General features: G+C 41.0%; 1 protein-coding gene across 1 annotated transcript; it reads right to left on the bottom strand.

The window, feature by feature from the left end:
- Positions 1-271: 271 nt before the first annotated feature.
- Positions 272-10,526, bottom strand: cusr (Copper-only SOD repeat protein). Its single transcript, XM_068727772.1, has 10 exons — positions 10,262-10,526; positions 5,694-7,761; positions 5,062-5,161; positions 3,799-3,867; positions 3,456-3,557; positions 2,905-3,037; positions 2,486-2,600; positions 1,808-1,932; positions 883-963; positions 272-719 (listed from the first exon to the last, which is right to left on the bottom strand). The coding sequence occupies exons 1-10, from the start codon at positions 10,299-10,301 to the stop codon at positions 619-621; spliced, it is 2,934 nt and encodes a 977-aa protein (XP_068583873.1). The 5' UTR covers positions 10,302-10,526; the 3' UTR covers positions 272-618.
- Between the last annotated feature and the right edge of the window lie 3,955 nt (positions 10,527-14,481).

Below are 14,481 nucleotides of genomic sequence, written 5' to 3'. Positions count from 1 at the left end.
AAAGAGCTGAAAGACCAGAGGATGGACACTTTTTAATCTTAATAATCATTTGTTATAACTGATATATAAAGCAATAGTTAATTATTTATGAACCATTAATAATACAATTAATTTACGACTCACAAACCGTTCAAATGACACCTTATTAGGCAGTGGTACCAACATGTTGTAGGATTGCTAAAGCGCCGTACTCTGTGCTCACTCATATGTTTATATGCTGAGATATGTTTAGGCAAAGAAAAAAAAAATCACAGATTATTGGCACAAGACATACCAACATTATTATATTTTATTCACAATTTTCCAGACATTTACTTACATTTTTTACATGACGGTGCATAAATGAAGAAATAAAGTCTGGATATCTGAAAAAATGTACAGCATAAATTTCCCCCACCGGTTTAACCCTCTAAATGAATTCAAGATAAGCATCATCTGTTACATTTACCAGTTAAATAATAGCTCGTTGCCTAATATGATTACTAAGTTGTACAAAGAAACCCGGTTAAAATTTGCTGAATCAGATGACCGTCGTATCATTCGGTCGGCTCATAAACATGCTCCCAGATTTACAACATGAGGATCCATGATGATGCACGGTGTGGCCAACTCTCTGAGCTACAACGAAAATGCGCTCGGCAGCAGGCAGGCGGCAGCAAACATCAATCCCAGAAGACAGGTTCCTGGCATCAGGAGCAGACCTGCGCTTTCTGAGGGAACTGCATCAGAAAGGTTGTTCTTTAGTTGATATTATAATTATTACATAGGAATTAAAAAGAAAAACACCAAAGGACTTCCAAAAAGTTGTTCTGCATCAACCATTTCACACTCCCAGAATGCCAACTGAAGTGTGCTTGTGATGGCGGCGTGGAGCGTACTTACTTGAACATGACTCAGACTCTCTGAATATGCCCATCATCTCGCTGGTTTTGACAGACTGCAGTAGTTGTGTGCTGACGTCCCCTTTAAAGATACAATGTGGCAATGTTTAATTACACACAGACTGTCCAAACCACAATGGCTGAGTTGTTATACTTGATAATTACTGCATAGCAGCAGTCGAATGACGATAAACCTGAAATGCTACAGTGTATTTCAAGCAAATAACCTCTTTAACTTTCTATAGGTGTGAATGCTTTGCACGTCATTTTGCTTCAAAAATCACGAACTGTTGATCGTTTTAGTTTTCTGTCCTCTTAAGCACAGAAAACACACATTCTCAGCTGCATGCTGTCTGAAATCTCTCGGTGTGTGTGCATCTTCCTGCTGTCACACTCATTATCACGGTACGGGAGGCTTTATTATTGCAATAGTAAACTCTGCAGCTTGTGGGAGACTTGTGAGGGCATAAATGCCCGTCCTGTGCTATGCTGTGTGAAACCTCTGAAGGGATACTTCTCTGTTCCCCCCTGGGACAAAGGAAGGGACAGATTTGAGACACAAAGACACTCAACTCCAGGATCAGGTAACTGTGCAATTTTTCAGGTTTTCTAAAGATTCTTCAATGGCTGTAATTGTTCATTGTCCTGATGGACACAGCCTGGGCACACAGCTTTGCCCAGATACTAGGTCCTGGAAGCCTGAAGTAGCTGACATCTTTGTAGGCTAACATGCTGTGCATATACAGTCGGATGGATTTTATTTCTCATACACAAAAAATTGCACTTGTGAAGGCAGAACAGAACGATCCTGGTCCACAATGTAAGCATTATGCTGCACTTTCTTGTCATTTCTTGTCATTTTGTTCCTCCTTCAACATTCAAATGACATCAGTATTTTTTTTTTTTTGAGAGGGTTTCTGTCTCACCAGACACCATGAAGTCGACTGTCTGGCAGTTGGCGACAGCTGCAGAGCTGGGAGAGTTGGCCAGGATGGTGACTCTCGCGGTCTCCAACTCCAGGACATTTGCAACCCTCTTACGGAAGTCATATCTGGGCAAAAAGAAATGAAACATCAACTCCGCCGGTCTTATAATATGATAAATACCTGGAGATACTCGGAAATACGTCGCAGTCAGTGTCTTTGCTCTGATCAAATCCAGATAAGATCAAACAACAGCGTTCAACCAATCGTCAGGAATTGTAATGCTTTATCAGTTACACTTCATAATAAGGGTACTAAACATTTATGTTTAATAGTTAATACATTATGGATCATCCATTAATCAATTCAGACTTATGCATTTGATCAGCATCTGTTATATCTAATTTGTTAGTCAGATGGTAGTAAATATTGTTCCGCTTTCACCTTATTTTGAATAGTTTCACTATCACACGACAACATCATGAAGAACAAGTTGTTCTATCTTCTCAACGGTTGCGGTATATTGTGATGAATAAGAGAAGATGAACTGGTCTTGTAAGTACTGTCCACTTCAACTCTTAATCACTCTGAAACACTCTGAATTACCCTTAATCAATTTGTTCTCAGATGACCAAACCCTTTACCTGGAACTCAGGCTAAGTGTGGTTTAATTCCACTCACCTGCTGAAGTTAGCCACTTTCGGGAAGGTCTGCTGTGCTGACGGGGACTCTGGCAGGATGTTTGCACATGCGATGACGCTGTTTCCGTTCTTCAGCATTATAGCCCTTTGGACCACTACAAACACAGGGAACATTACCTTTAATGGCATTGCTAGTAGGAGCATTTAAGTGATTACTTCTGCCTACTCCTTTTCACATTTTTACTTATTTTATGTATTATTTTGTGGATTATTATTTGTCATGTTTGAAAGTACATTATTTCTCATTTTATGGATTATTCTTGTTTTCTTATTATTTGTTAAATGTTAAAAAAGAAATCAAAATTGCTAGTAAAAGAGCAAAGTCTTATTGAGATCTTTAATTCTTACCACTGCTAGATACACTGAGAAAAAAAAACAAAAAAAACAATGTCAGTGTACCTGTGTGGTCTCCAGAGAGCTGAATGATGCTGTCAGTGAAGACCTGTCTCTCAGTCAGGCTGACTGAGCCGTGTCTTGTGGACACCTCTCCCACTACACAGCTCAGAGGGCTCAACAGTGAACAGCTGGAGCTCTGAAGGGGTTAAAGAAAGGAAGGGCGGGCACTGTTTTAGCACCATTATGCATGTTATCGGACATTTAATCAGTTCTATTGTTAAAAATAAAACTAGCCCTCCTTCTCTGCACTGGTTGAAGGTTTTGTCCCATTGTATAAGCATATGTGTAGATGCATACTATGCCTGTAGTAGACACCAGGTTTTCCGTATTGGCTTTTCTCTTATACAGTACAGGACATTCTTTATATGATCATACATGATCATATGATATAATGAAGCATTTAGAGAGGTATAACTCATTGTACTGCTATAGAGAAATACTACTGTAAGGGACTTCTATCAAGCGGTTTACTCATACATCCTGCTGATGATGAGTAAAAATATACAACAAATTAAATACTTTGAATACTTAAAGGAGAGACAGGCCGGTCTCACCATTGATGCCATGTTGAAGGGATTGAATGTTTTTTCCACCCCGGTGCACTGGCGGGTTTCGATGCTCTGTGTGCTTGTGATGAACATGGATGCCATACTTGTCTGCAGGGAGGGGGGTAAAACATGAGTGTACTTGCTATATATCTATGTGATTTCAATGTGTGTTATAAATACAGAGAGAAACACACACACACACACACACACACATTAACAATGAACACATGATTCAGACACACGTTTACAATCTTTTGATCCTGTTGCATTCTAAGGCAAGGAAATTAACTTGATGGCCAACAATAAATATTGTCCGAGTGAAGATTACAACCCTATTTATGAGTCTTACATTTTGTGATTGAAGGTTCACCTCCATTGTGACATCACTGCTACTCCCATCGGGAAACATCTGCTGGCGCTGTGAGAAAGAAACATCAACATGTCCAATATTAACAGGCAATTAGAGAGACTGAATTGAACATGCATAACCTCATAGTTCAACCAGAGCTGGGTGCTTGTTTTGCTAAAATATATGTAATGGATAATGCTCGGTGAGGTGTCCATTATCAGGAATTAATGGACGACAACATGCAGCTCGAAGGGAGATCCAGTATCACAAGCTCATATCCATAGATGTAGAGCAGAGCTCAGTATGGGGCCTCTGCAGGGTGGCTGACAGAGACAGCTGTTCCCTTGGGGAGCTTCATAGTTCAGGGGGCCTGTAGGTTTAACTAGCCAGCAAACAAATGCTAAGCTAAGCTAATGATCCCACCCCTGCTTCCCATGGCTCCTTGTTGCAACGCACAGGCATAATGAATTCACTGTCTGTCCAGAGCAGCAGAAATACTCTGTCATGTTTTTGTGGCAGCTTGGGTTAGAAAGAGAGAAACCCTTGTGTGTGTTCTGTGGCCATCAAAGAAAACCATTGGATTCAGATTCTTTCAATTTGCTGCTGTCATGTGGAAATCGCTTCTGGTGATGGTAATTTTCATTTGAACGGATTAGGCCGTTTTCTAAAGAATACTTTCTGACTTTATGAATTGAAGAAAAACCTTCAAAATTCATATCAAAATGTCAGTGTCAAAACATCAAGTTACAGACAAAGGCTAACTGTGCTATCCTAATTATGGAGTGTGGTGTTTTACATGACTATGAGCCATTTGCAATGCAAAGGAGAATGTATCTCAGCCTCTAAATAGGCAATGCTTCCTGTTCCGTGGCAACCTTATTTATTCTCATTAAATATGTTTAGACACTGTGCACTGTGGCTTTGTTTAGCAACCTGGACTTTAATTATAGAGTTAGGATTTCTATAATTGTGGGCGTGAGCCACCCACAGATAAATGCAATCTTGGTGGTGTGGGAGATGAGAACAACCACTGTCTTTCTTAAAGGGGAACTTCATCATCTTTACACACCACAGTCTGTTTATGGGTCTTGGTCCGTAGCGTACTATTGCATGTGTGAGAAAATGGTATAAAGCTGTCAATTGAGTGATTGGGGCTGAAGACTACAAGTTTGTAAACGTCTGCTTAAACTAGCGGCTCTAGGCTACATTAGCCGCTGCTAGCTTAACGCCTGAATCTCTAGTGGAAAAGACTGTGGCTCTTACCAGTTCCACCGTCCCATTCACTGTATCATTGAAAACAGCCTTAGCAACAGTCCATTGTCCGTCTGTATCCCTGTCAGCTGAGATGTTAGCACAGCGCATTCTGCCCAGAAAACACACAGACACGCACAGGAAGACACAAAATTAGCAAAACATATCCAAATCCTGAAGGGTTAACCTTTAGATTGTTCTCCTCCGCAATGAATGAGGAGGTTTATCTGTGTTATAACACAAAACACGAGGAAGCTATGACACAATGTCTATGATATCCTACACCTTTGATTGCCCTCATTATTTTGGCTAAGTCTGTCACTGTGCCAGAGGGCCATTCAGGGTGGTGAAGCTTAGTTGTCTGCTCCTGCTGCAAAGGCATCAGTGACCATTCAAACTTTAAAGCTGCTAGAGTTGACGCCATTTTTTTTCTATGCTGTATCTGTATCATAATGTACATGAAGTAATGACAAAAAGAGTCAGTGGCCACAGTATGGTTGTTACAGTGCCCACTACTTCTTCTTCACATACAGGAACCCGTGGTCACCATGAATGTGAAATATTTCTTCATAGTTCCATCACTCAAACTGTTGGTTTCGTTCTGACTAATAAGCACAAACACATAAATGCGCACAGGTTCTCACCTTGATCCGTTTGTTGAGTAGTGAACCACCAGTGACCTTCCCACTATGCTGTAGGGTCCTGTCAATGGTATGTCAGGGTCCATGTATACAACATCAGACTGGTTGAGGCCATTCAGAGTCCCAAACTTCCCGCTCAAGTCCCCAATCTCATACTGGTCCACTGTGCCCACTCCAGGTGCGGGGCTGTTTGATGCGTTCAAGGCTAACGGGTTATAGTGGCCCAGGATGTTTGCGTTGGAGCAGGGATTTGCGCTGCCAGGTTTGACGGGCAGTATGTGAACATGGTAACCCCCAGCTAAGGAGTTCAGGTTAATCAAGGATACGTTTATAGTTGTGGGGCCTTGTGGGACAGCCTGGGAGAACCGGACCTGTCCGCCAGGAATCTGGTTGCCAAACCAGCTACCTAAGCTAGCTTTGGGGACCCGCACCATTGTGACGTTGGCACAAGCAATCCTTGGCCCTCCCCTTTCTGCTTCATGGATGACCACAGAACGACCGATTATGGATAACCCGGACAACCAGGAAGTGACATCAGTGAAGAACTTTTTTGCTTGCCCTGTGGTGCTAAGGTTGATGGTGCTGTGTTTGCTGGAGAGGTCTCCCACCTCGCAGGATAAGGGACTGGATGGGCTACAGTGGCGGGCATAGCTGATGTCACTTGTGTTAATGTTAAAGGGGTTCCAGTGTCCTCCTGTAGTGCTGCAGCGCCTTTCATCGTCATCCCTCTCTGAGCTGATGGGGTAGGTGTGAACATGCCAGTTGTGGTTGTTTGTGGGTGTCGTTGAGGTATTTCCATATGACAGGTCCGTGAAGATGGATACGTCAGAAAGAGGGTTGTCTTTTAGCTGGGTGAACCAGATCTCGCCTACCACAGGGCTCTGAAATGTGGCTCTGCCTACAATCACTTCACCAGGATAGCTGATGCTCGCACAAGCATACCTAGCACCATCTGTTTGGTGAATCACTACTGATCGACCTACAATGCTGTTTGGTCCAAATAGAGGGAGGTTGAAGTCCGTGAACATCATGTCCGACTCGTTTCTACCTGCGAGGGACATGTGCTTGTTACTGAGGTCACCGACCTCATACATGTCGTGGGTTGAACCTGGCCCATTTGGGTATGTTGAGCTGGTCGTGTTGACACTGAATGGATTCCAGTGGCCGCCCACATTATCATTTGAACACCGGCTTGATGAAGGCGACCTGACTGAGGGGAGAGGGAAATTGTGGACATGGTAACCCCCCAGTATGCTCTGTAAGTTAGTCAGGTTCACCCTCAACTCTGTCACATCAAATGGGGAAGCTTGACGGAAGTTGAAGTATCCTTTGATCTCTCTCATATTCAACACAGCGTTCACCTGTTTCTCCGGCACGAGATACATCTGAGCACACTTGTAACTTGACCCCATTTTGAGGAGAAGAAAGCTGGTCATGTTGAAGCTGGTCAAGTCCAGACGGGATTTCTCAGGCTGTAAAGGGGTTCCGACTTTTACGACGCCCATATTGATCAAACTAGAGGGAACCAAGCTTCCAAGAAGGACATCACAGCTTGCAGCGGTGCTTGTGGATCCATAGATAGTGACATTGGTTTGTGAGGCATTGACCTGACCGATTGTAACTAGGTCTGCAAGCAGCCTGGGGTCGGCATTTCCTTTGTTAAGGCGCATGTAAACATTACCCGCGATGGGGCCGGTGAACCTGGCCTGATAGGTCTTGAGCGTTTGACCTTGACTTACAACCGTGCATACTTTAGTGCCGTTACACGTCTGAAAAGTCAGCGAGTAGTCATCTAAGTTTGAGCTGACCTGGATGAACCTTATCATGTTGAAGGTGGAGGAGGGATCAGCCATGAAGGTGAAGACGCTGGAGCCGATATTTGCTTCAGAACAGGGCTGAGCAAAATGGCCATACATGACGGGGTACTGGCTAAGGGAGAAGTTAAGTGAACCACAGGTTCCAGCACCAGTCACGTTGATAGTGACAATCCGGGAGGTGGAGTTTAAGCGCACCTGCCCAGTGACTCCTCCCATGTTCAGTGGCGCCAGAAACTGAATACAGGAAATGGAGCCTGAAAAGGACGACAAGGAGGAAGTGGTGGTAGTATCAGTTTTCCTACATTTATTAATACACATCCCTCCTCAACAAATGAATGTTCAATCACCAATGTTTAAATAATGGTACGATGATATCTGTGCACTACAATACAATATGGTTAATGTTAGACAACTAAAGCATTCAAGTTAAGGCAAGGGAAAGATTTAAAAATGCCCTTCAGACATGTGTCAAGATATAACAAGATACTCTGCTTGAAGTAGTACTTTGAGTCCAATGTGGTCAAAATTTTGTATAATTCTCTCTCGTTACCACAAATCCAAAATCTATAAATATGCAACTTCCTCTCAAAAGTTTAACTGATGGACACAAGATGCCTCCTACTTCACAAGCTGCATATCAGACCATGATGTTACAAAACCATGTTGGTATATGTGTTAGATTAAAACTTCCTTTTGAGTGTCAAACACAAATCATTCAATGGATGTTTGAGTGATGCTCAAATTTCCAAGTGACGTAACAACAAGCAAACGTTTTTTTTGACAACACACATTCATCAAAACAATGCAATATGCATCCATCACCACAACCTCCACATCAATCGCCACACAACATAGACGCCACACTTTGTCCTGCAGAATCATTCAGTATCAAATTAAATTTCTTCTCGCAACAGAAACCAACACATACACACAGTCGTGTTTTTGGGGACACTTACAATGACTTACATTTAGTTCCCGGAGACTTACCCTAACTTTAACTATAACCACTACTAGCCAAATCTTTAACCCTTACCATAATCTTAACCTGAACCTAAACCAAGTCTTTACCCTAAAATTGTATGATTTATGTTAAAGGGACGTGCAAATGTCCCTCCCACACCCTCACAGGTATTAGCGTATCTATTTGAACGCGTCCTGGCTCTAGTTAAGCATATTCACTATCTCAATGATTAATTTAATGGTGATTCTTTTAGAGATATTGAGAGCTGACTTTTACTAACTGGTGTGCTCACTGCTGCAGATTTGCAATTGAAGCATAGTTGAAATACAGTTGAAATGCAGTTGAAATACAGTTGAAATGCAGTTGAAATATAGTTGAAATACTTGAAATGCCGAAAGAAGTTGAAGCGGCAGTTGAAGCAGCAGTTTAAGTGGCGCAGTGTCTCGCATGCTATAGATAAAATCTGAGAAGGTCTGAAGTGAGAGTCAACGTAAATAAAAGAGCTATGAAAGATAGGAAAAAGCTTACATAATACCATAAAGTACAAAAAGGTGGAACCCTGTTTTAAGTTGTAAAAAGTTGAATGACATTTCTGAAGAGTCTCAAATATAGTTGAAAAAGTTAAAAGATTAAAAGACTTTGAACTTAAAAAGGGTAAAAGAGTTGGGAAAAAAAGTTTTAGATTCTAAAAAGTAAGCTATCAAAATAAGTTGAAATTACAATTAAGTTCCTGTATGAGGAAGTTAGAGCTCTTTAGAAAAGTGTCAAGAAGAGGAAGCTAGATTTTTTAATTTTTTAACAATTTTTAAACAGGTTTTCACCTGTATTATAACAGTCTACTATTAGATACTGTTTGTTTGTGTAATATCATTAAATTATAGTTAGATTTTGACACTGTGTGCAGAAGGTGACAGTAGCCACCATTTAGTGAAAATACTGTTTAAATTAAGATTTGTGCACCTTTTAGTTTCTATTCTTTAAAGGGTATTTATAGCGGCTATGAATATCATTCTGCCTGTATGGCATTTGCATTGAGAGTTAATAGTGGAAATGTTACTTTCACAGTGTGACTACAGACTTGCCCTGAAATTATTGTCATGAGCTCTATTTTGATTATCATTTGAATTCTATTAAACTAGATTAATACAATACAAATACTATGACAATACAACTGTTTTGCAATATTATTAAAAGCAAATAAAGTGACTTTTAACTGTTAAGTGTGATTAACTTCGAAGCATTGACCTAGTGCGATAGTGATATGCTATGAAAGACTCCTAAAGTGGTAGTCTGGAGGTTGTAAAACCACATTCCTATAACCATATTAACTATTAAATCACAACTGGTTCCATAAATTGTCAAATTGGGTACTTCAAATGATCAATAGAAATAGAAATGCATATGGTGTGGAAGGACATTGGTTGTTGTTTTTTTCCAAATTGAATTTATAGTTAGAGAGTACTTAGCAACATCAAATGATTCTAATTTCACCATTAAGATTGTTTCAAGCCTTTCTGCATCATAGTGGGATTTACAGAGACGGCTGCAACCTGCAAAAATATTTCATCAATAACACTAAGCTGCTGGAGGGAATATTGCACAACTGGTTTCAAAACAAGTTTGACATTATAGAGAAAAATACATCTTTGGCCTTTAATTAACTGAGAGTCAAAAGGTGCAGTGGCACATGGTTTAAAAATCCTTGACCTAAACATTAGACTGCCTAGTGCATAAATCATTCATCAGGTCAATGTGGCTCTTTATACAAAGGTTAAAGATTACCAAATACTCACCAAGTAAAGAAAGCAGCAGGACAGCTGTCAGCGGACACATGATTGCAGATGTGCGAAAGACACACAGCAAAGAGAAAAACTCTATTTAGAATTGGAGGAAAACTATTCAAAAAAACTTCACTGAAGTCATGCAAATCCTCTAAAGGGTGTACATAAGAAGAAAAAAAAAAACCTCAACTACAACGTCAAAAGCTCAAAGACAGCAAGATGATAGAGTGTGCATCTAAGTGTGCTCTCCAAGAACTTGTCAGGTTTAGCTGGTTTGCAAAAGTGTGCAGCCACCGTTGTGCTTCTGTTTTTGAGCTGCAGTCTTTTCTGTGTCCTCCTGTGATTGGTCAACAGGGCGACAGTGGCTCGTGTCTGCAGGGGAGGGAGGAATGAATATTTGGCAGCATGGATGGGTGGAGGTGGCCTGTCCCTTGGCGTGGCACATGCCGGAAAAGCGCTTGATGAATCTATTGGTCGGGGATTCCGATAAAAGTGAACATTCCTCGGTTGTTTGCGTTGAAACTGATGCTCTATGTTTGTGAGTGGACGTTAGGGTTTGTAAGGTAAACTGACACTTTGGACTGTACGCTATGTTATGATTGACCATGAAAAGGAACACAATGACGACAATGAGCAGCAGCAGTCGAAAGTCAAAGATGTAGAAGCAATATTAAATAAATAATAAAAAAATACATACAAATAGTTTTTAAAAAAAAAGGAAAATTGGTGGGAATAAAGACAAATATGGTGCCCAGAATGAACCAGTCAGCCTTACAGTTTCATGCTTTTTCAGTTGATCCGTTTGTCTCTTTCCCCTTGTATCACCCTCTTCCTCTTTCCACCCACATATATATGCCTCAGCTGTCCTTGTGACAGGGTTGAGGAAAAAAAACATTAAAGAGAGGAGAGAAAATAGTAACGTGTTCTAAGAATAGCAGCCCGAATGGCCCATCATTGTGGGCTATTTGGGGTAGGCCATGCAACTATGCACACATATTGGAGGACCTGTGAAGTGGGTCAGGTCCTTCACTTGTTTGTTTAGATCACTGATTGCGGCAGGAGCTGAGATTGTGACGTGATCATGTACACACAGGTTTACCATTTGCACACACACACACACACACACACACACACACACACACACACACACACACACACACACACACGCAGACAGACAACAGGCAGAGACAGCAAAAGACAAATAGAAACAGAGCACAAACCTTTTTTAGTGATCGCAGACTGTTTTTTCATTGAGGGGATTCATCCTGTGTAATGCTGTGCAGAGGCATTTCAGCATCTCAACATTTATAGAATACCAATTATAAGTTTTATGAAGGGACTTTAAGAGTATAGAGAATCAGATTAAAGAAAATCTTCTGGTTCTCTTTTACTTGAAACCAATAATTATACTTTCATGTAATGTCTGTAAACAGGTTCATCATAAGCAGGTCTGGTAAGGACAAGGACATGACGTGCTAAGATGATCAGTAAAATCACAGTTATGAGGAAATGACTGTATGAAAATATGCAGGGGCATAGTTTCATGACTTGTTTTCATGTGGGTAGCATTTACCTGAGATTTCACAATGACACATGTGATGCGCTCTGTCAAGCATTCAATAGGCCGGCAGAAAAAATGGAGTTTTTGATGTGCCCCTTCATGAAAAGCTAAGGAGACGCAAGATCAGACGCAGATTATTTCGCATTTTGCCGAGATGACAAGCTGGCATCGTTTTCTAAGCACAAAGAAGTGTTCTTGTTGGAGGTGGTTGAACAATCTATCATTCCGTCACGCCCAGCTGCCAACAGGGTATGATAGACATTAAAAAAATATTGTCATTGGCTGAAGGATTCTTGTCAGTTGCCAAACAAAACAAAAGAAATATTTTGTTGACACGACCTATGAAGACAAAAATGGTCACACGCTGCAATGCCGCCTTCTTGAAACACTGTTTTGTTCTCCCGAACAATAAATCAAGTTAGCTTTATAAAATGATCCATCCTTCGCTTTGCACAACTCAGTATGTTATTCATTTCGTCTCTAAATGCTATTATATGGGCTGCACGGCGGTGTGGTGGCTAGCACTGTCACCTCACTGCCCTTCTGTGTGGAGTTTTGAAGGTTCTCCCGTGTCAGCGTGGGTTCTCTCTCCGGGTTCTCCGGCTTCCTCTCACAGTGCCAAAGACATGCAGCTTAGATTGATCGAGTACTCAAGATTGCCCGTAGGTGTGAAGGTGAGCCTGAGTGGTTGTCTGTCGCTATGTGTCAGCCCTGCGATGGACTGGCCAGGGTGGCCCCTGCCTTCAGTCCCCCGCCCCCTGCAACCCTGAACAGGATCAGGCGGTTAAAGAGAATGGATGGATGGATGGATGGATGCCATTGTATTTGGTCTAGATTGGTAAAGAAATTGGAATACTGACATTTCTTACATGATAGAAAATACAGTAGAATAAAGAGGTTCAAGATGAGACTAGTACTCATTTTCTTCTCTCAAGTAAAGAAACCACTACCCCAATGCAAAAATACTCATTCAAAGTCCTAAATCAGTAAAAGCCTATATGTATTATGAACAAAAATGCACTTAAAGTATCCAAAAAAAAAAAGCTTTTTGTTAGGGGCCACACAATAAGAAAGTTGGGAAACACTGGTTCAAACTCTAACAATGGTTTGTATTTGATAAGCTCATTGAGTAAAATCGTAAAATCACATAAATGTAGTAAAACAATATATATATACTTCCCTCTTTGCTCTAGTGAAGTACAAGTATAAGTTTGCATAAAACGAAAGAGCAAGTACCTCAAATGTGTAATTGATACAGTACTTGTTTGACTGTACTTTGTCACTGGATGAGATGTGATACAAATTGTGTGCATACTGTAGAGACGCTGAGGTAGAATGAAGCACACCTGCTCTTGCACACACACACACACACACACACACACACACACCCTGTGTAGATAGTTTCTATATACATCCTGCACTCGGGACCAATTTGTGCTTTTTTTCAGAGTCAAGAGGAGGACGAGCAACAAACCCCTCCAAGTCGTCTCAAGACCTGGTCAGCCATTATGAGCGTTTCTTGCAGCGAGCATCAAGTCTTGTGTCAGTGGTCAATCATATCTCCCCAGTATCTTTGTCAGATGATGAAAAATGCCAGCACAAATAGAAAGGCCTTGCTCTTGTCGGAGTAAATCACTGAGCAGCGCCGTTTTTCCAGAAGTACTGGAAGGGGTTGGGTTTCAACAAAAACAATATGGCAGCTGAGTCAACCACGCGTTTACCAGTAAATTGAATAGGCCATTGTCTACCATGTGCCCTATTTGACTGTTACTCCTTTTGGCAAGACGAATTAGGTTTCATTCTCACGTAGAGAAGATGCTACCTTGATTGACGTCTGAGGAATTCAAATATTTGAAATGTTTTCAACGTGACGCTTTTATAAACTGATGTTTTGCAACCACGGGTTGAATAGCCTACCTACAGTTTTGTTTCACTGACTGAATTATATGCAGCTTTGATTAATGATGGTTGTAATTTCATTTAAGGGCTGTCAACAAAATTGCTTTAAGCAGCTATTTAAATGATGTGTGACTGAGTGATCATGTGTAAACAACAGAAAAAAGAAAAACAGTTAGTGCTATAAGTAATACGAATACAATAAGTGCAACAAGCTAGTATGAATACAATAAGTGCTGAGTGGAAGGCTCAGGGTAGCACTTCCTGAAGTGGTGGGTTTTCAGCCTGCGCCGAAAGATGGGCAGCGACTCCGCTGTCCTGACGTCAGTCGTTTATTACAAGCCTGATGTGATATCCACAACATAAACAACATTGGATTATACTGGAGGTTTTGAACCGCATTAGTTATTATGTTGATTTTCCTTGTAGGTTGCTATTAATTTGCATTCATTTAACTGCACTAAGAGCAACTTGCAAAGACATGACACTTGAGACAAGTGATTGATCAAAATCAACATTTTTATCAGTTCTAGCTCACACATGAAATGGGCTTCAATCTTGCACAGTGTGCTTTTGATACCAAAGTCTGTGTTGCCTTGGACCTGATTCACAGTTGCACATACAATACAATAATGCACATTGATATGCTACTTTCTTTAAATATGTGAAAACATGTGCCACTGGTGTCCCCATGATACACTAAGGACACAGGCTACACATATTACACTCCAGTGTAATGCTCTACCAGTGTCAAACACTAACACTCACAGTCTGT

Source organism: Cebidichthys violaceus, unplaced genomic scaffold (genome assembly GCF_023349555.1).
Source record: "Cebidichthys violaceus isolate CVI_PGR_0920_01 unplaced genomic scaffold, fCebVio1.0.p SCAF_4, whole genome shotgun sequence".
In the NCBI taxonomy this organism is placed as follows: domain Eukaryota; kingdom Metazoa; phylum Chordata; class Actinopteri; order Perciformes; family Stichaeidae; genus Cebidichthys; species Cebidichthys violaceus.
Note: the sequence above shows the minus strand (reverse complement) of the source record. Positions and strands in the feature narration are given on the sequence as shown.

What these genes read in the sequence shown, in the direction of transcription:
- cusr (XM_068727772.1), bottom strand. Translation starts at nt 10,301, where the DNA reads ATGTGTCCGCTGACAGCTGTCCTGCTGCTTTCTTTACTTG. An exon ending in CCTTCAACATGGCATCAATG is followed by an intron (nt 3,038 to 3,455) that starts GTGAGACCGGCC and finishes TAACCCCTTCAG; the next exon opens with AGCTCCAGCTGTTCACTGTT. An exon ending in AGAGTCTGAGTCATGTTCAA is followed by an intron (nt 720 to 882) that starts GTAAGTACGCTC and finishes TTTCTGATGCAG; the next exon opens with TTCCCTCAGAAAGCGCAGGT.